The 20,719-nt window shown below is 38.5% G+C and overlaps 2 protein-coding genes across 4 annotated transcripts; one reads left to right on the top strand and one right to left on the bottom strand.

Annotated features, from left to right (window-relative positions):
* Positions 1-109: 109 nt before the first annotated feature.
* Maf1 (repressor of RNA polymerase III transcription Maf1) lies at positions 110-3,576 on the top strand. Its single transcript, XM_028323778.1, has 4 exons — positions 110-823; positions 994-1,114; positions 1,213-1,490; positions 1,564-3,576. The coding sequence occupies exons 1-4, from the start codon at positions 618-620 to the stop codon at positions 1,625-1,627; spliced, it is 669 nt and encodes a 222-aa protein (XP_028179579.1). The 5' UTR covers positions 110-617; the 3' UTR covers positions 1,628-3,576.
* Positions 3,577-5,813: 2,237 nt separating this feature from the next.
* Pcif1 (Phosphorylated CTD-interacting factor 1) lies at positions 5,814-12,064 on the bottom strand. Of its 3 annotated transcripts, none has more exons than XM_028323774.1 (8): positions 11,682-12,064; positions 10,608-11,592; positions 9,482-9,622; positions 9,033-9,209; positions 7,970-8,238; positions 7,197-7,407; positions 7,040-7,098; positions 5,814-6,143 (listed from the first exon to the last, which is right to left on the bottom strand). In XM_028323774.1, exons 2-8 carry the CDS (start codon positions 11,535-11,537, stop codon positions 5,924-5,926), a joined length of 2,007 nt encoding a protein of 668 aa, XP_028179575.1. In that variant the 5' UTR covers positions 11,538-11,592; positions 11,682-12,064; the 3' UTR covers positions 5,814-5,923. The 3 variants fall into 3 exon arrangements, with proteins under 3 accessions (XP_028179575.1, XP_028179574.1, XP_028179576.1); XM_028323773.1 differs by having other exon boundaries at positions 10,608-11,643; positions 11,682-12,063; XM_028323775.1 differs by having other exon boundaries at positions 10,608-11,643; positions 11,840-12,063.
* Positions 12,065-20,719: the final 8,655 nt, after the last annotated feature.

The following is a 20,719-nucleotide window of genomic DNA, read 5'->3' as shown; positions in this document are numbered from 1 at the left end:
TCTATGGTTAACCCCTATTACGTAACTCTAACTAGGGTGTCTGGAAATAGTTGGTAACTGTGTAACTGTCAGAAAGTACAAAAAAGCAGTGCCCACCCCACAGTGCCTCTTTTTTGTCTATGGTTAGATATGGTCGATCAAAACGAATGTTAGTGTTTCTTTGTGTACTTCTAAAAATTCTGATAAGAAATCGCTCTTATTTGGTTCAATTAGTGTAACTAACTGTGGTTCAACCGTGTTAATACATTTTGTGACGATGTCTTCCATGGATTTTGATCTTTAACCCTGAATTCGAAGTGATTGTACTTTTGTAGGACAACAAGTGAAGTGAAGCGCTCCTTGTGTAGAAGCCACTTATACAAGCTAAAAATAAATTTTGCTGTCGTCCATAACAATTTGTAAAATAAAACTTTTTCTCTTATTTGTGATGTTCCCGCATTCCATCAGCGTGAACGAAGAACAGAAGACGAATCTGATACCGAAACTTCTTCACTCGAAAAGAAAAGGAATATTTATACCCATGTACAGAAGTAGTGCCCTTTGCTGCACAAATTCAATATTACTTTTGACAGCAACAAATTTGAGCGGGTAAATTTTTAAAAGCTATAACTAGGAAGATGAAACTTCTTGAGAGTGGCCGTTTGGAAGCTCTAAGCAGAGCTCTATCAATATTGAACGGTGACAGTGTTGTGCAGGGACGAGTGGAAAGTTACAGCTGCAAGATGGCTGGTACTGAAAAAGCTTTTTACAAGCGGTTTACTGCTGCTGGAGAAACCACTCACGACCTTCAAGCATTGTCACCACCAGAAGGTGTCACATACAGGTATAGTAAGTCTTACACCCAATCTTGAGTCAGAGGGTAGGCTTGCATGAAACAGTACCAACATTCGAATTCTAGTTGTCTCATAGCATGTACTTTTATGATGCCATAGATGAATTTGGTAAAGAACACAAAACCTACTTTATACTAATTTTATTCATGGTCTATTGCAGCCACAGTCTATCAGGAGATGAAGATGGAGTACTGTGTGATACTATTTCCAGGAAAACATTATTTTACTTGATTGCAACTCTTAATGCTGCTTTTCCAGACTATGATTTTTCTATGGCAAAGGTATTTATTTTTTATGCCATTTAGAAAAGTTTGTTCCATTATACTTTGTTTTTCTGATGTTGATAAGGATTGCATTAAGAAGTTCTTTTTTTTTCCAGAGCAGTGAGTTTAGTGCTGAGCCTTCCCTCAGCTGGGTTCAAGGTGCAGTTGATGCTGCCCTGTCAGCAGTGGGCGGGCTGCGGTGGAGGCAACTGCGACCTGCTCTATGGGCTGCAGTGGAAGAAGAAGTCCTCCTTTCAGAGTGTCGCATTTATAGCTATAACCCTGACTTAGCTAGTGATCCTTTTGGAGAACCTGGCTGCCTATGGGGGTTCAACTATTTCTTTTACAATCGAAAGTTAAAAAGGATTGTTTTCCTGACATGCAGAGCTATGAGGTATGTATACAGTAAACACTTTTCATAAATTAATTTTAAAGAAAGGAAAATGAAAAATTTTTTTAATTTCTAGCCCTGTTTGTGCTGTTGATTCTGGGGTAGACTTCGCTATGGATGAAGATGAAGAATATAACTGAGTTTGACAAAACCCATACTATAAGGCTTCTTGTTTGAAAGTCTTATCTTGAAATTATTTCATCATTAAGGAGGATTCTGTTAAAGCACTATAATTTAATCCAATCTACTAGTGGGTAACTTTTATGTTTAAATAATGTACTATATTATTAATAACATGTCAATATAGTTACATTTAAGAAAAAGTATAATAACTAGATAAGTTTCAAAAAGATTTTAGTAGGTCACTAGTAGAACAGATAGCTGTTTGTTATGTAATAAGGCCCGGTTTCCACCAAAGCGGAATAGAGAAGTGTCAGGCCGTCAAATCTTTCTATGCGGCGGCGCGGCGCGGGGACGAAAGAAGTGGAAATAATGAAATCTGATTGATTATTCAACACACTTCTCTGCTCCACTCTGCTTTGGTAGAAATGGGGCTAAGTTAGTTTTAGCACTCTACAGTTACTTTAAATGTCAGTGATTTTTTAACTTTATGTAAAAAGCTATACTATTACATAATTTCGAATAAATGTATGTATAAACTAACAGCCATTATTAATGATATCTTGATTCACTGTTATCTTTAAGCTTCTTATTATTTTATTTTGCTATATTATAAGAAATACAGTCAGCAGCAAAAAATATGTCTCAGCCTTTATCGTCGATGTTATAGCTATTGTGGCACACGCACATTGTAAAGAAGCTATGTTTTTGTATAGAAACCAAAAATATACTTACAACATAATAGAAAAAAAAGCAAAGAATTTTGAATTAATGTAATTAAATTACTATTGCTTGTAACATATTTTTTTGTCATAGCCAAAATTAATTTACAAATTCTTCAAATGATAATGCATAAATAAAATAAACACAGGTACATAATAAGTACTTTTATTATTGAAGGATAAGTTAGGCCGCATTTCTTACCACTGACTGTAACATGTTTCATTGCTTGATCACAACAGTAGAAACTTGGTACTAACTTTATTATTTTATTGAACTTGCATTAGATTAGTTAAGTGTTCGTCCAGTGATGCTATTTGTACTCGCAAGAGCTTACAGACGTGCGACATTATATCGGCGACTGCTTGTGATAGTCGTAGGCGACTGTCGGCGACAGTCTCTGACTCGCGCCTTTCGCTCTCATGGCATGTCGATACTCACTATACGTGTCAATTTCATATATCGAGGCATGTATGAGGGTAATAAATTAATATTAATGGCGATGTTATCTTTGAGGTGAAGTTTCGCGAGGCAATTATACTACGCGGATTTTAAATCTCGGAATATGCGAGGCTTAGGTTAGCAATAAAAGCAGAAGTTGACTTCCGCAAGCTGTCAGCACTGTAAATCACAGCTATTTACGCAATGGTAAACAAACAGTTTGCAACAGCAGGAAGTCAACTTCTGCAAGTTTTAATGCTAGTCTAAACCTCGTTTTAGCGACTACCCAGTCTTCGGGAGTCGCGATGCATCGGGGACCATCGTCCAATTTGAATATCTGCCGTCGACGATAATCACCGATATACTGTCACTCGTCTGTGAGCTCCCTTGGGTCTTGACTCTTGACCTAGCACTAAGCGACATGATTTATGTGATCACTTAGTTTTATGTACTGGTTAAAATATTTCATAAATGTATGTCACGACTGTAAAACTAACCGCCTAATACCCGCAGTGGGCGCAACTCGAAATCTCATTTTCTCTTTGTCATGCTAACAGTCAAAACTTAGTCAAAAAGATTTCCCGCCTCTTCAGGTTGTTAGTTTGGGTTCTATGTTCCGTAGGTACTCTTGACGGCTTGTATAGCTTGCTAGAACAACCCAATACGTAAACATTTGCAAATTTTATTCCACTGCTTCACTGACAAACAAATATTTGCCTGATATATGGACACCCAATATGAAATGTTTCTATCACCATCAGCACTAAAATAGAATATGCTAAATGTAAAATAAAATATTGTCTACTTAGTGAATGTGTATTCATTTCTCTCTTTATTCTAAAAGCGGCTACCTAAATAAACTCCGACAAACGTTACTTCGACACTACTGAATATCGACATGACTTTATTTCGACACTGCACTACTCGGACAAAGGATATACTGCTAAGCTAAGCTCCAATTGGCGTTAACGGGGATTAATGAACAAACAAAAAAGTTCACTTATCCCCGTTGACGGGGATTGTCAATAAGCCCTATAATAATATTCATATTGAGTGTTGGTTCCAATTTCTTCGGCCCGGTCTACTAGCATCATCTTCGTCTTGTCTACATTATAAATGAACAATGTATTGTCGTTCCGGCATCGGCAATTCGAAGAGTGATAAATGGCAAAAAATATAGCATCGAACGTTCTTATAGGAAACGCCCATCAACTTTATTTTCTAATTAGAGGAAAGAAAAGAGCAATTTTTTTTTTCAGAAAATATAATGAACAATAAAAACATAATAAATCTTTATCGATCTATACAACAGAAAAGAGACTTAAAAAAAGTCATTAAAAATAAGATTAATATAGTAAAAATCATCATCCCTAAAAATATTTACATCGCGGGTGCGCAAGATTGGAGGCTACGAATAGTTAGCGAATTTATCGCGCCCGCGCCGAGTACAGTGATGCGTACTATTGCGTGCGGTTTTTTTTAAATTAACCAGGATTTAGAGTCAAAATAAGTCAATCGAAGAAAGAATAAGAAAATTCGCCGTATATTTTGACTACTACAAAGAAACCGTAGACAAAAATAGCGCAGCACTGTGCTTCACGTGCGTCCGCAAAGTCCTAAATCTGGGCCACATTACCCTTTATTATTATAAGAAAAACTCTTTGACATTGTATTTACTTTTACGATTATTTATTAATACTCGGTTACACAAGTAAGAAACGTCTAGCTTGCCAAACACTGGATCTAATTCCATGCATTTATTTTTAATTAGGGGAAATGAGTACCGGCTCAAACCCGGTTAAATGCAGAAAGGTTCCACATTTCAAAAAAGAATAAGTTTCAATAAACGGTGTTGTTACGGGGCATGCGCAGTCTATGACGGCGAGACTATGACGTTGCAGCTGCGTCATTGTACTGACTTACTTTTTTTCAGTGATAATTTTCAAATTAGAAAGAATGAAAAGAAATAGGGAAAGAAGATACTGATAAATGAATATAATATGTAGTTGAGCATGGAGCAATTTTGCGTTTACACGAAGAAAGTGGTTGAATTACTACATCTAATGGCGTCATTTTGTCGCGTTACAGGCGTATTACCCGCGTACCGAGGAAAAATATAATGAAATTTAGAAACAGATGAAACAGAAATTGGTTTGAATTGACAAGATCAAAAGAATATATCTATTCGGACCGTTTGACCGAATATCTATACGACGACTGTCGGCATCGGAAGTGTTATCGCAGCGTTTGCTCAAGCAGACAAGAAACGGCCGGTTCAGATACAGGGTTTATGTACACGTCAAGAAGTTTCTATAAATACGATATCGACTGGCGGGTCAGGCCCGCTCAGCGTGTGGAACGGGGTACAGTCGACGGCACATCGGACTACATATTTTTGTTGCAAAGAGCCCCTTTTACAACAAGATGAGTAGGTATTCAGCACGACGTGCCGTCTGGACATGTCAAGAAACGTTTTCTGAGATACCCGGATTATGCAGAACGGGGGTGAACATCATGCGGAGCAGGGTAACGCACTCGGCGCCGAAGCCTCGACCGCATCAGTCGAATAATTGAGTAGTTGAACGCGTCTGAACACCAAAAAAGACAATGCCGGAAATTGGCGTCTTTTTTTTTTCGCGCGGCCATCGACCAAACTTTGTTTTTTTATTACAAAATAGTGTAACAAACCAAACTTACTATGGCATGTATACCTCTAAACTCAGTCTGAACTGAGTTACGAGCGTTAGAAGTTTGATGATTTTCATACTAGATTTGCTTTTTGCGCGCAAAGTTTTGTAAGAAATTGCAACAAAATAGTGACATTGTATGTGTAAACAAACAACACCATCCATTAAAGGCTCCAGACATCAGCATGGAGCAGAATCAGCGCAATAAAAAATAGCGCAATATTTTGTTGCAATTTCTTACAAAACTTGCGCACAAAAAGCAAATCTAGTATGAAAATCATCAAACTTCTAACGCTCGTAACTCAGTTCAGACTGAGTTTAGAGGTATACATGCCATAGTAAGTTTGGTTTGGACGCCACTTTCCATACAAAATCTGGCATTGCCATTTAGTCGAGCAGGTCGCCGAATCGTTCAGTCGATCGGGCGAGCGAGCAGCACCCCTCGCGCCCCCGGCGTGCGCGCGCGGCTCAGCGCTTGTCGGGCGGGTGCGGCGGCTGCGGCGGCGGCGCGGGCGCGTCGGGCGCGGGCGCGGGCGCGGGCTCGGGCGAGCGGCCCTTGGCGCGCGGGCGCCAGGCGTCCAGCAGCGCCTCCACGCGCTCCTCCGTGGGCCCCCAGCGCGCGAAGCCCGCCGCGTTCTGCAGCCACACCACCACGGTGCCGCCGCCCCATCGGAAGTACACCTCGTTTCTGCGACGGAAATTTCGTGTTTTTATACACCACTACATTTTTATCACCGAAAAAATTTTAACAGGTTATGTAGAAACGTGTGAAAAATTTAAAGCAATAAAAAAAGAAATGTTTTTCATAAAGTTAATTTTTTTTATTAAATTTTCTTTAGTCCGTATTTTACGCGTCACAGCTGGGTCACTCCGCTGCTCGCTAGAGTAGTCGTACGCGCTCGCATATTGCCTCGATCTGTCTGTCTCGCTCACGCCTCGACCACGCTTCCAGTGTTATTATTACATACGTAGCTAACTTAGACCATGTTGAGTTCTAATAAGTATTACATTATCTTACGTAAATATTGGTAGCGACGCGTGTGTCCTTAAATTACCAATTTTGGGAGGAAATTTTGAGTAACTTTATATAACTTTTTTTTTTGCATAAATAGGATCAGTATCAATAACATATTACCCAGAATTTTTTTTTTTCGGTGATAAAAATTTTGTGGTGTATTTGTCCCGGCGCCGAACCGCTTTTTAATTCAGGCATCGATCTGCTTTACACCCACCCGAGACTATGAAGACCAAGAGCATGTCGTAAAACAGGCCTCAGCACTACCAAATAAGAAAAGTGGAGGACGCCACCTGGTGGTCCACGGTGGCCAGGGACTTGGAGCGTGTCCGGACAAATGTTTCGATAACCCAGCACCGACTCTGTTGGCTTCTCAGAACAAGGAGAGCCGACCACAATTTTCCCATTATTTCATAAAGGGCTAGGACAAAGAAGAATCTACTTTACAAAAATAATCCATTGTATGTATACGGTGCATGACTTGAACGCCGCGACCGATTTTCTGTAGACTTGACTAAAATATCAAAATTTAAAAAGGTAGATTGCAGGTAATAAAAACATAAACTTACTTGGGTAGTACGTGTTGGAAGCCATGACGATATTCATGTTCAAAAGCTGGGATCACCACCTGAATGTAACAATAATAAAATTTAAAATAACTTTATCATTAACGACCTCTAGTTACATCGTAAACGAATTCACGTTGTATAAACAAAAACAACAAACCTGTTTTCTTTTAAAGTGACTGGCTTGCAGCTTGTACAGCGCATGGGTTTGTCTGTCCGGCCATTCAGGCAGGACTACCACGAAGCTGAGGGGTTCGGCGGAGTCTTGCAGCAAGCGCTCCATGTGGCGCAATGCCGCCTCTAACAACTCCTCGCAGTATGGCGGGTGCGCCACCATCGATCCCGATACCGGGCGTAGCTCCAAAAAGGGGCTAGAACAAAAACAAACCTCATTGTATAATCTTGCAATCTTGGATGAATAAACCACTATTCGTCCAAGCTTGCCATATATAATACATTCATATTGGATAGCAAGAAATAACATTTAGACGACGCGACCGTTTGGGGTAGTGGTGCTATGCCAGAGGTCGCGGGTTCAATGCCCGCACAATACAAACATTTCTGTTTGTATTCGTCTGGATGTTTTTATGTATTCAAAACATCTGTAGTCTAGTAAAGTAGATAAGCTTTAGTTTGGGACTTAATAGTATTCTATAAAATGTCCAATGTTAATCGCTACATACTTAGTATAAAACAAAGTCACTTTCCGCTGTCTGTACCTATGTATGCTTAGATCTTTAAAAATACGCGACGGATTTAAATGCGGTTTTTTTTTTATAGAGAGGAAGGTTTATAATGTATGTATGTATACTTAGCACCCGTGCAAAGCCGGGGCGGGTCGCTAGTTTATTATAATTATGAAAATCACAACGGCATCATCACACAACAAAAACAAAATAAGAACAAAAACGATAAGATAACAAGAGAACTTACCCGCGCGACCCAAAATACGAGTCGGTATCGGCGAACGCAGAGCAGTACTGCCTGAAGTAACAGTCGAGCGGACTCGCGAAGCACTCGAACGTGACGCCGAAGCAGCGGTGCAGGCACTCCAGCACCGGCACCGGCAGCGCCATCTGCGTCAGCTGCGCCTCGCCGCCCGCGCCCACCCACGCCGCGTAGCGCCGCAGCAGGCACCACACGCGCGAGAGAAACTGCTCGAACTTCTTGTCGTCGAAGCAGCTGTACCTGTATAGGCACTCCTGGAAACGGTTTCGGCGAATTAGCGTTCCTGCACACGATGCCGTCACCGCGCCGTCGCCACGCCGCCTCCGCTCGCTTTCCCTCCCTCTGTTTGATTGATTCATTCCATTACCGGCCGTGTAACGTAGGGAACGCACGCGGAGGCGGCGGCGCGGTGGCGGGCTTCGCGCGACACGTATCTACAGTGTAGTTGCGCGGCGTCGGCGCGGTGACGGCACCGTGTGCAGGAACGCTTAGGGCCCTCGCCCACGGCGACAGCATCGCTACTAACGCGCGTTAGTCGCATTTGCAACGCACTACAGAAGTGATGCTAACGCGCTATAGCAGCGCAACTGCATCGCTACAAGTCGCTGTGAAATATAACCCTCCTTCTGGCGCAGTCGGGTAAATAGCATGCATTTTAAATTATCTATTTATATCCTAGGGTAAATTATCTTTAATCTACCCCCATACTAGTCTTTCAAGGGTAGTCGTCTTGCCAGCTCAACGCCAACGCGATTTTTTTGAAAAAAACACTCAACCCCTCATCCCGATGCACTCAGCGTTGGCGCCGCGGCGCAGATGCGCAAGCGATGGCGAGACGACGAAGATCGAAAGATGCTAGTGTTGGGAGGTCCCAAATTCGATTACCCAGAGACAATACAATAAATTAACTATACAAAACTTTTAAGTTAAAATTGTGTTTCTAGTAATACACATTTGCAATCACCAGGTTACGCCACTGTATAGTAAGGTCCTGCCACTCAATATTGCCATCAACATAACTGAATTAGAAATATCTAATGGTTCTCACCAATTTCTGAAGGTATGTAGCGTTGAGGACCTGGGTCTCTCCCAAGTACCGCAGCAAGGCTTGGTCGCGGTCGAGGAAGTGCTCCACGAGCGGCGGGCGCGGCGCCGGCACCGCGAACTGGACGGGGTAGCACCACACCTTGCGCAGCGCCGCCTGTTGCAGCGGGGCAGGCAGTTCCTGGAAGTTAAGTTATATTTTGTGAATAATTAACAACTTATAAATAAAAATTAATAAGAATGAGTAATGACACTGCCGGTGCAAAGTAAAGTTTATTTTTTGTCATTGTTAGGAAACCAATAACGTAGCGTCAACTTTGAAGGTGATGGCGCCGCTCATCGTCAAGTTAGAGTTATACCAGTTATACAAAGGGTACAGGGTTCTAACTATTGATGTATTATTAAATAAGTGTAATATTGAGAAGTTGTAGACTCGAGTTTTTTTTTTCTTACCTGTATTCCATTTTCCTTCAGCAAAGCACTATGTTTCTCTCGAATTTTTCGTGCATATTCAGCTGATAAGTGGTAGATCTTTAAACAAATTCCTTCTACGGAAGCCTTTACTGTCTCGGCTAAATGCGGCTGGCACTGCCTCTGAAAACGCAGAAGTTGTACTTTAATAATTATGCCGATCATCGGCAAAATTGTAATTGTGTTGTGCATACACCTTTTTTTAAAGATTGAACAGCATTCATACAGCACGATGCGCTGCATTGAACGGCGCGGAAATATGCATGCAGTGATCATTAGGGGCACTGCATGTAATATGCAGCGCAGTATCACGCACCACCACTCAAACCTTAACACGACCTAAATGTAGCTCTCACTTTATTTGTTACTGTCGCTCAAGCTTGCATCTCGCTTTGCATAGGAGGAATCGAGACATTCAAAACTTCCATTAATGTTGCAAGAAACTAAGGTGCTGCAAATCAATCTAAACACCACTGTAGCATCAGAAAGGTGTAATAGGTGCTTACCAAGTCGTCGACTATACATAGATATTATTGTAAAATCGGCTAGCTTATTATGCTAACTCGGAGACAAATAAGGAGGGTATTTTATAGCGCAAAAAGCATAACATAAACAGCTCATCATCACAGTGCTCACACCCTCTCACTTGCTTTTAAATTACACACATCGGAAGCTAGGGATGAAAACAACTCAGTCAAAGAGCTGAGCACTCATGCAGCATCAAGCATGATTGCTTGTATTGTAAAGTGTGCATTGTTTTTAATAAAAAAGTTCAACTCTAAAAAGAGATCCCCAAATATTCATTATTTCTGGGTCACCTTTATATTTTATGCAAGCAAGATCTCTAGTCCAGCATAATATTATTCAGGTAAGAGCAATTTAAAAATTATGCACCACTGAGTGCATATTGAGAAACATTTGGAAAGGCTAAAACAATATTGTCAATATTATGTGTGCATTTTGTTACCACATTTCACACTCATGCTGAGACAGGGAATTTTTGCTGCTCTGATTGCATTATTTTTATAGGGCTTACTATTATTTTGTATGAGTAAGTATAAATATTAAGTTTTTTAAGCCATTGTAAGCTTTATTCTAATTAACTTACACGCAAATGTGCTAATCTGTCTTGAAAATCATCATATGTAGCCCCAACTGTGCGCCTTAACCATTGGAATGTATCTTCAGCATTCCATTTAACAACTTTGCGACTCTCTGGTGAGGCATTCCTAGATTCAATCATTTTTTTTGCTGCTTCTGCATATCGAGACAACTGCTTTCGAGCATCGCCAGTGAACTTTGGATGAGTCAGCTTAATTGGAATATCATTCATGATTTCCTCATACATTGATCGGGAAATTTCTGGAAAGCAGTGACTAGGTAGCAGAGGATCCGAACCACCTTGGTCATTTACTTTCCTTTCCATTAACCATCGATTGAATGAATCTTTCGGGGCATCTATGCTCTCTCTGGTATGACAAAGCTCTTGATAACACTGCCTTAACTTATTAGCTAAGGTAAATCTAAAACCCTCTATTTCTGGATGAGGATGTGGACAGATAGTAGGAGGACGTTCATAAATAACAACATTAGTAGCGACTTCAATATCCCAGGGCCCAGCCAAGACAAATTTCTTGGGCGGGGGTCCATTGTCCTCAGAAGGACGCCGCTTGCTGGCGCTCGGCGTCATGCTGCCAGCAGCCGGTGGGCCAGTGTGGCATATTCCAAGAGGATCTGTTATTGGATCAAAATCTCTCTTTACTGCAGGTAATTCCCACATAGATTCACCCGAAAGTTTATTCCAAAAGTATGGCCTGTTTTCACGTTTTGACCAATACTTTCTCCATCCTTGTTGTAACAAATCTGGATGTAAATCAGCAGCAAGATGTGGGGCCAACGGAGCTGGCGCGCCTGGTGTCTGCGGCGTGTCAGCGCTTCCTCCGGGCGAAGACTGGATTTCAGGCGAAGAATCACTATGAGTAGTCGAGGTCTCCCAACTTGAAGAACCGGCCACCACTTTATCACGAACATCATTCATATTGGCGCTTTGTCACTTGTAAACAACTTATTAAAATTCCACTTCCAACTTATTACTAAGATAATTTATCATCAAAAGAAATTTAAATTCATTGTCTAATAAGGATCTAATAAGCACAATATTTTCATTAAGAAATTCACATACATGTTAGCGCCAAGAAACATTTGATCTAAAAGAAACTCATGGCGATTGAAATCCGTCATATTTCATGTAAAATTAAACTTTGCAAAAACTGCGTAAAGTAACTAAACCAAAAAGTTGATAGCAAAACATTGAAATAAATCGTGTTTTGTGAAATTCACTAAAATAGCGTAGCGTAGCCCCAAGCTCCGCCATCACAAAATGACACCACTGTGATGACACAAATCAAATATGACACTTTAAAAACGGCGCAAAGGCAACAAAATTCCAATAAGATTAATCCTATGGAATAATCCTACGATCTTTTATTAAATTCCTAATTAGATTCCGATTTATTAATTAGATGGTCGAAATGCCTTTTTTTATGGAGTTACAATGGATTCGGTTTTCGATTCGATCAAAGTGCCACTTTTCTAAACCCATAGTTTCTTTAATCTTTTAATGAAAAAAAATAGCACACTTATCGAATTGGAACGCAATCACCTCACCTGCGCTTAGAGATGGGTTTCCACCCGGGTAAAAACCCACATGAAGGTAAAAACCCAATAAAAACCCGTTTCATTCCACCCGTGGGTGTTTACACCGGGTGAAAACAAATAATGTTATAATTCTTTCAATTGGTATCTTTTCTTTATTTTTATTGAATTTTTCTCATTTAAGTTTATTAATTAATAAGTAATAAGTCAAATTTAACACTAATATGCATTTATATCGTGGCCAAATCGTAAAATTGATCACGTTATGATGATATTGTGACCAATTATTTTATAAAATGGTGTTAGTTCAAGAATCGTTCACCGATTTAGAAGAAATTTAGTAGGAACACAATAATTTGTGATCATGGCAAGGACATGGAGGGGGAGGGGGGGGGGGGTGAACCACTTTTCTTTCACGACTATAAAAATATTTTAGCAATTTAATTCACAAAATCAATTGCACACATTTAAAATAAAGTTTGTTTACACTTTGACAACAATAGACTGACATGCAAGGTGACATGTCAATGAAGTTTTCAGTTATTGTTGCCATTAAAAGAAATTAGTACCATTAGTTTTCCGCAACATGGCGAGGGTTTTTATGTTCCTGGTCAGGCTATAAAACAAAAACATCGAAAACCGAGGATATTTAGACCAAAAACAATTTAGAAATTGACAGTTGACTGACGGATTTGGATTGAGATTAAAGAATGGCAGCATTACTCAGTATCAAATTTATACACATACGCATAACTTAGACAAATTATTTTAGTAACATATCTAACTTTTGTACATTTTATAATATACATTTAAGTACATAATTATGTTTTTTTTTTCAGATTTCCTAACAATAGCACTCGGAGAAAATTGTGGTTATCCGTTGTACCATTGAAAGCGAAGTTTTATAATAGTGCAAGGATTTGCAGTTTGCATTTTCAAGAATCAGATTATGATTCAACAACCAGGCGACTAAAACAAACAGCAATTCCTACTATAATAACAAATCAAGAAACACTAGCACCAGGCAAGGTAAATAGTGGACATAATTTTAATTATCATAAACCAGTGTTGGCAAAAAGTTAATCTGATTAATGATTAAAATCATAATCAAAATTTTTTGATTATGATTAATTAATCATTAATCAAAAATTTTGATTATGATTAATTAATCATAATCATTAATCGTTAATTTGATTATTTGATTAACTATCTACTATTTTAATAAGAAAAGGGTTGGGGGTGTATGAAAAGGTACCCGCGACTTATAAAATGTCTAGCAAAGGGGGGATCAGGAGTTGTACTGTCGTTTTCCCAAAAAACTGCGTCAATGTTCACTACTCAAAACACTTATCGCACTAGTTTTGTTTCTCACAATTCCTTCTATTCTTCCGGTATCCTCCAGCAAAATTGGGTCAGGAAAGAAGTTAAGCGGGCTGGCTGACGATAGGGGAGAAGACTTATATTTATCTAGGTATCACCTGTCATAGAATTGTAGCCTAAAACCAAACATCTAATATTAGAATTCAATGTTTTAACATTGTTTTCGATAGAACATTTAAGAAGTTAATCAAGTTAATCAAATTAATGATTATTGATTAATGATTAACAAATTAATCATGATTATTTTATTTTATTTATTTTTATTTTATTTGTTTAACAATGTTTCAACAGCATTAAATTGTAAGTTATGATTATGATTACTTTATTAATCATGATTATTTTAATCAGGATTAATTTAATCATGATTAAAATTAATCAAATTAATTAATTGATTAAAAAATTAATTGATTAGTGCCAACACTGTCATAAACAAGTATGAAAATATTTTATGGCATTTTTTTTTTACTATTTATTATATTTTTCAGACAATAAGTTCATTACATGATGAGTCTATGGTGCAAATAGCTAATGTGACCGTACCAAGCACTAGTTCCGGCATTTGTAAAAGCAATTCTCCACTTATGGAAACCGGATATGACGAGTCTATGATGCAAATAGCTGCTGTGGCTGTATTACCAAGCACCAGTTCTGGCATTTGTGAAAGCAATTCTCCACTTGTGGAAACCGGATATGACGAGTCTATGATGCAAATAGCTGCTGTGGCTGTATTACCAAGCACCAGTTCTGGCATTTGTGAAAGCAATTCTCCACTTGTGGAAACCGGATATGACGAGTCTATGATGCAAATAGCTGCTGTGGCTGTATTACCAAGCACCAGTTCTGGCATTTGTGAAAGCAATTCTCCACTTGTGGAAACCGGACATGACGAGTCTATGATGCAAATATCTGCTGTGGCTGTACTACCAAGCACCAGTTCTGGAATTTGTGAAAGGAATTCTCCACTTATGGAAACCGGAGTGAAACGTGCTGGCTGCAATATTGAGAACCAAACTAGAAAGAAACAAAGTCGAAAAATTCTTCAAAATATAAGCAACCTTAACAAGTCACCTGTAAGTTTCCCCTTTCCTTTTCTAAATTAACGTTATAAATACTTTTTATGTGTAATTATTATGCATTTCTTANTGCCTTGGTTTTTTTTTTATTTGACATTTGGTGTCATTTAGTTTATTCTTTCAATCCCGCCTTTTTCGGTGGTCATTGTATGTTTTGTTTTGCTGAAATATAAGTTTGAAGCTGAAGAAATCTTGTGTTATCATTTCAAAATCGAATAGATCGACGCTAAAAAATGCATTACACATTGTGTTTAAATTATTTCCTCGTAATAATAAACATCTGCAATATTGCATCTGGTCTCAAGGTACGATTAATGAAGCATTTCAGTTAGAATTTTGTGTAGAAATGATTAAAGAGGATTCTTTGAATAAGAAATAGGTAGCAACGTAAAACTTTACCTATGTAGATTTTGCTTAATGATTTTGTATTGGCACTTAATTTTAGAACTGTTTAAAAGCCTCTACTGCGCTATAACTAACTAAACTAAAACTAAACTATTCACAAAAACGCGCCAATTTTGACAAGTGGCCATGTCCCATCGCTAAAACTTTTTATCAAAAGCGCTCGAATTTTGACACGTTAAGCTGCCATATTTGTATCCCCACGCTAAGTTATTATCTGTGCTAAAACTTTTTCCTGAAAGCGCGCGAAATTTGACAAGCGGCCATATTTATATTCCCACGTTTTATTATCTGTGATTGGGTCCTTCAACTGTCGCATATCGGCTTTGCAATGGAGGGAAGTCGATTAGCCGAGTCATAATTTCGAACTCCTTCTACTCGTATGTTCTTCTGATTAATTTCCTTGCGGATCCAATGACAGTTTAACTTTCCCCCGGGACAAACTTGACCTTCACTGGTTGGGTTTTGGCGGTCAAGCTGTAGATCCTGGCTACACAGGAGTTGCAGCGGTGGGAACGTGAGGTGGGAATAGTCCCGCTGTCGCACATTGTAACGCGTGGGTGGATAATACTACTGGGATTGGGTTTTACAACATGGCATATCATGAAACTAATAAAATAATGTTTTGATAACTTGTCCTACGATGTTGCTCTCATTAAAAGTTCAGCGACCGTTTAAATCAAATAATTTAAACAGGATTAATACTTTGTAAGTAGGTTTTTGCTATTTTAGTCATGAAAATATAAACATGAGAGTTTACAGCATTTTATGTACGTTGCAGCATTTTAAGAAAATTATATTCTTACTAGCGGCCGCCCGCGACTTCGTACGTGTGGTTCCCGTTTTACCCCCTTAGTGGTGGAGTTTCGTAAAATCCTTTCTTAGCGGATGCCTACGTCATAACATCTACCTGCATGCCAAATTTCAGCCCGATCCGTCCAGTGGTTTGGGCTGTGCGTTGATAGATCACTATGTCAGTCAGTCAGTCAGTCAGTCACCTTTGAGTTATATTATAGTTTTGAGTTAGTTATATTTAGATAAGATCCTAGTTGGATGAGACTACACTACGCCCAATTACTACCTGCGTCGTTAGTTCGTTTCAGCCAAAAATGACGTCCACTTTAGTTAGACAAAGGCTTCCCCCAAGGATTTTCATAACGACCGGTCCAGCGCTGCCCGCATTCAGGTGCTTCCGGCGACCTTCACCAGATCGTCGGTTCACCTACTGGGGGTCTGCCCACACTACGTATCCCAGCCACTCAAGAACTTTTCCGTTCCAACGGCTATCAGCTCTAAAGCTACGAGCACTTCTTTCCAGGCGGCACCACTCTTGCCAGAGTGGTCGTGGTCATCATTGTTAATCATTATGAGAAATGATCTTTGCAGTACGGCACCATTCTTCGCGAACTTTTTTCGGGTACAGTTGCGGCCTTGATCTAAGACGGGTCTTATCCATGTCATTGGTGATCTACGAGTTCAACTACCCACAAAATAACTACCTAACGGGTCTGCTGTAAAAAATCGAAAATGTCACTAGTGATAAAATTTTTGGTGTCTGTTAAATCACAGAATAACTTGTGGTTAAAATATAAACATTTTAACGCTGTATTAGCTAAAATTAGATAGATTTATATAAACCTGACACGTATTTAACACATTCTATCGTCGTGATTGGATGCACTCCAGAAAGAATGTGTTTCGAAATTGGGACTCGTTTCTATCCACAGAAACAAACACATAAAGCCGAGGAATGTTTAATGGGAAACTGAGAAATGCTTTTCAATATAGATTATGATGTCACGGTTATTATGACGAGCTGACCTGGCGAACTTCGTACCGCCTATGTTCATCAGAAATAATGTAGGATTCTAAAATTAATGGTGAAGAATTTTTCAAATCGGTCCAAGAGTTTCGGAGCGTAATAAAATAATTGTTGATATTTCTGGGAAAACCATTGAAACACGAAAATATTAACAAACGTATTGTATTCCAGGAATTCACACATTACGGGAAGAAAGATGGCGAGAGAGAGAAAAAAGTGCTGTCAACATAAAGCGTTTAAACTACGCAATAAAGCCAACCTAAAGAAACTAATTGGTTGCATTCTCATTTACCAACAATAATATTCAAAACGATGGACATGCACACTACTAGGGTGACTGCTGTTTGTTTACTAAAGACAGCTGAGTTAGTAGAAAAAACATACTACCTAGTTCAGGAAAATTTTCGTATCGCCTTCAACACAGAGTAGTAGATTCGGGGAAAGATGGGAAATGCCCCACAGATTTAATATTCCTGAACAATAATGGAAAACAATACAATTATAACAATTTTCCACAGGAAAACTTACAAAATATTAGTAAACAGACCAAAAAACTCACAAATAACCACGTTATGTTTTTGTAAGTTTTTTCATCTTTCAGTCTCCGAGGTGAAATGTATCATTATAATTAATTGAGTTGCGCGTGCGTTTAGAATTTTGGCAAAAACAAGACAGATTTTGATAACTATCGTTATGAGTTTTAGTACGTCACTACGTCAGTCTCACAAATTGTATGAGAAGGTTTTTCTATTAACCACAACGAGGAAGCTCTTGGCCTGTACCTCACCTGATGGTAAGTGATGATTAGGCCGAAGGTGGAAGCGAGCTTCACCCGGAATCCTCAACCACAGTCTCTTAACTGCCGGAACACAATAATGCTGTTATCATTGTTGTTATGGCGGCAGACTTAGGTAAGATCCTAGTGGTAGCTAGCCAGACGGACAGGGATAAGAACCTAACTATATGCCATAGTAGTACCATACCTAAGTGGTAAATAAGATGCAAAATATGAAAGCCTTAGCTAAAAATATTTCTGTTCTTTTGAGCGGGCATCGTCTCGGGCATGTTTTTTAGACCTTGTTCGATCCAGCCAAATGATGTCCACTGGACACAGGCTTTCCCCAAGGATTTCCACAACGACCGACTGGTCTCGTGCTACCCATCATGGTGCTTTCCACGACCTTCATTAGATTGTTCGTCCACCTAGTGAGAGACCCACTCACAATAATAGACCTATCCCAATAAAATACCTACTTCTAAAATTTTTGCGCAACCTTTCTTGATTATTTTTATCGATTTATGACGTCCGTTTGACTGATACCGATCATGTTTACTTGTAGGTACATGTTTACCGACTAAGTATCTTTTACTTTATCTACTAATTTGTCAGTAAATTATCGATAAATCCAGCTAAAATCAGCTTAAATTAAAACCGTAACATCCTTGGAACGCAATCGGAATACAAATCTGGCCAGTACTCCGCTTGTCACCCATCTGTCTTCAGTTCTTTACGGCACAGTTACGAATAATGTCACACCTGACAGTTACACCTTGACCTACCTATTGTTTCGGTATGGGTTAAAAACAGAAATGCACTCGAACGTTCTGGGGCACTGCACACATTCTGTTGTTTTTATCTCACAGTAGACTAACAGAACAAATTAATATCGTTGCGGGTCCAATGACAGTCCCCCGGGACAAACTTGACCTTCACTGGTTGGGTTTTTATTGGCGGTCAAGCTGTAGGTCCTGGCTGCACAGGAGTTGCAGCGATGGGAATGAGAGGTGGGAATAGTCCCGTAACAGAGACAATATTTTTGTTCATTTTGCTTAAAGGCCAACTGTCAGAGAATGCCATAAGGCATTAAGTTTGTACTGCATTTTTTGTGTGCAATAAAGAATTTAATAATTAAATAAAAAGAATTGCATAATTAAGGTAAACTAGACAACCAACAGGACCTCGATTGCTGTAGTTTATCTCTAACTAGCTGACCCGGCGAACTTTGTTCCGCCTTAATGGCAATAAATAAGCAGATTTTTTTTAAATTTCGAACGGGATAAAAAGTATCCTATGTCCTTCTCCTGGCTCTAAACTACCTACCTCCCTGACAATTTTCAGCTAAATCGGTTCAGCCGTTCTTGAGTTATAAGTGGAGTAACTAACACGACTTTCTTTTATATACTCAACATCAAATAAATCGCACCTTCCGCGACGCGGACTTTAAAGATTTTCTTCTGACATAATCATGGTGCCCCAACAATATTGGTGTTATTTGAAAGCCCAATAAATATCGTTAAAGAAAAACACATTCAATTTATTAATCAATGATTAACATATACCATAAATGTGACTTGAAAAAATACCTCACTTTGGGCTCACCTCTGGGATCAATTAGACCATTTTTTATGGTTATAAAACCAAATAATGATCTCACGTGTCATCTTTAACAGATGGATTGCGATTAATCTCAACTTAACAGTTTTATACCCATAAAAGTTGGCTCAAGCGTAACTACCTATTTTTTCAAGAAGTGACTCTGGATCCTTCTAAAGACACATTTTTATGGTAAAAACCTTTCCCATAGTGAAATCAAGTTTAGAACTAGGCTTTTAAATAGTGCCAATATTGGTGGGAAGTGGGGATGCATACGTTTGAAAGTGCTTGTCGCGCGAGGTGCGATTTATTTGACGACGAGTGTATATAGATTAATTCGCGCTTCGTCTCCAGTAGCTTTCCATTTGCATTTCAGCTGATGCGGAATAAGTTATTCCAGCAAATCAGAAATATTTAAATTAGAAGAAAATACACGACATTTTTAGTCAAAGTCAACAACCTAAAAAGACATTATAAAATAATATGACTACAAAATAAAACACATCAAAATCCATGCGTTAATCATAGATCATACAAAACTTTAACAAAACTAAAGACATCATACAAAACTCTGACAGAACAATATTGATAGCTTTCGCAATTTAGACGGTAAATCTATTGAAATAGCCCACAAATTCCAAATTTTATCATTTTAGCATTCGCTTACAAAAACTGGCAGCAAAAGGGTTCACGATAAATATACTAACGTTTCTTCGTTGCCACGCAAAAACAAATGGATTCCAAAATACAACGCGCGAAGAAAAACATCGGCACGTTCACAGAGTTAATTAAAAGTATTTTTAGGAACAGTTAAAATCTTTCCTAGTAAATACGTTGATAGCAATTCCAATGAACGATCAAAGATCCGACATTGTAGACGTATTGGTTGGTATTTTGATAAAAAAGTAGAAAATAACATTAATACAGTGTGAGTCACGTTAAAGTGTACATATGAAAATAGACCTATTTTTATCGACAAAAAAGAGGTCAAAAAATTTTTGAGATTTTTTTTTTAATTTTTTTTAGAATTTTTTTTCTTCCAATTACTTATTGTAAAGAAAACATCATAACTTTTAAACTAAGCGGTATATCTTGATAAAATAAAAACAGTAATAATGCTAAATAACAGGCAATACTAAAAAATACATAAAATACACAAAAAAGGCCAAAAAATAATAAAAAAAATATACTTTTTGAAATAATCCGCTTAAAAATTCGTGTTTTTTTGGTTATTTGATAAATTTCTCCAAAAAATGCCCCTATAACCGGTAGTTTTTATTACTTTGTATTATTCTCTATCGTATTACCTTCGTAAAACGAAAAATCGCATGTCTCTATCCCTATCACAACGTTTGCAATGATCGTTTGAACTAAGCCTCTCCGGGCGCGCCATTCAACGCTTCGTTAACAACAAAACTGAAAATGGCTCTAGATTTGTAATTTTGATAAAGACAAGTTAGATTTCAAATAAAAACAAAAGATTTCGAAGTAAAATAAGCATTTTAGTTAAAATT

This window comes from Ostrinia furnacalis, unplaced genomic scaffold (genome assembly GCF_004193835.3).
Source record: "Ostrinia furnacalis isolate ACB-3 unplaced genomic scaffold, ASM419383v2 OfSCF0694, whole genome shotgun sequence".
Lineage (NCBI taxonomy): Eukaryota > Metazoa > Arthropoda > Insecta > Lepidoptera > Crambidae > Ostrinia > Ostrinia furnacalis.
Note: the sequence above shows the minus strand (reverse complement) of the source record. Positions and strands in the feature narration are given on the sequence as shown.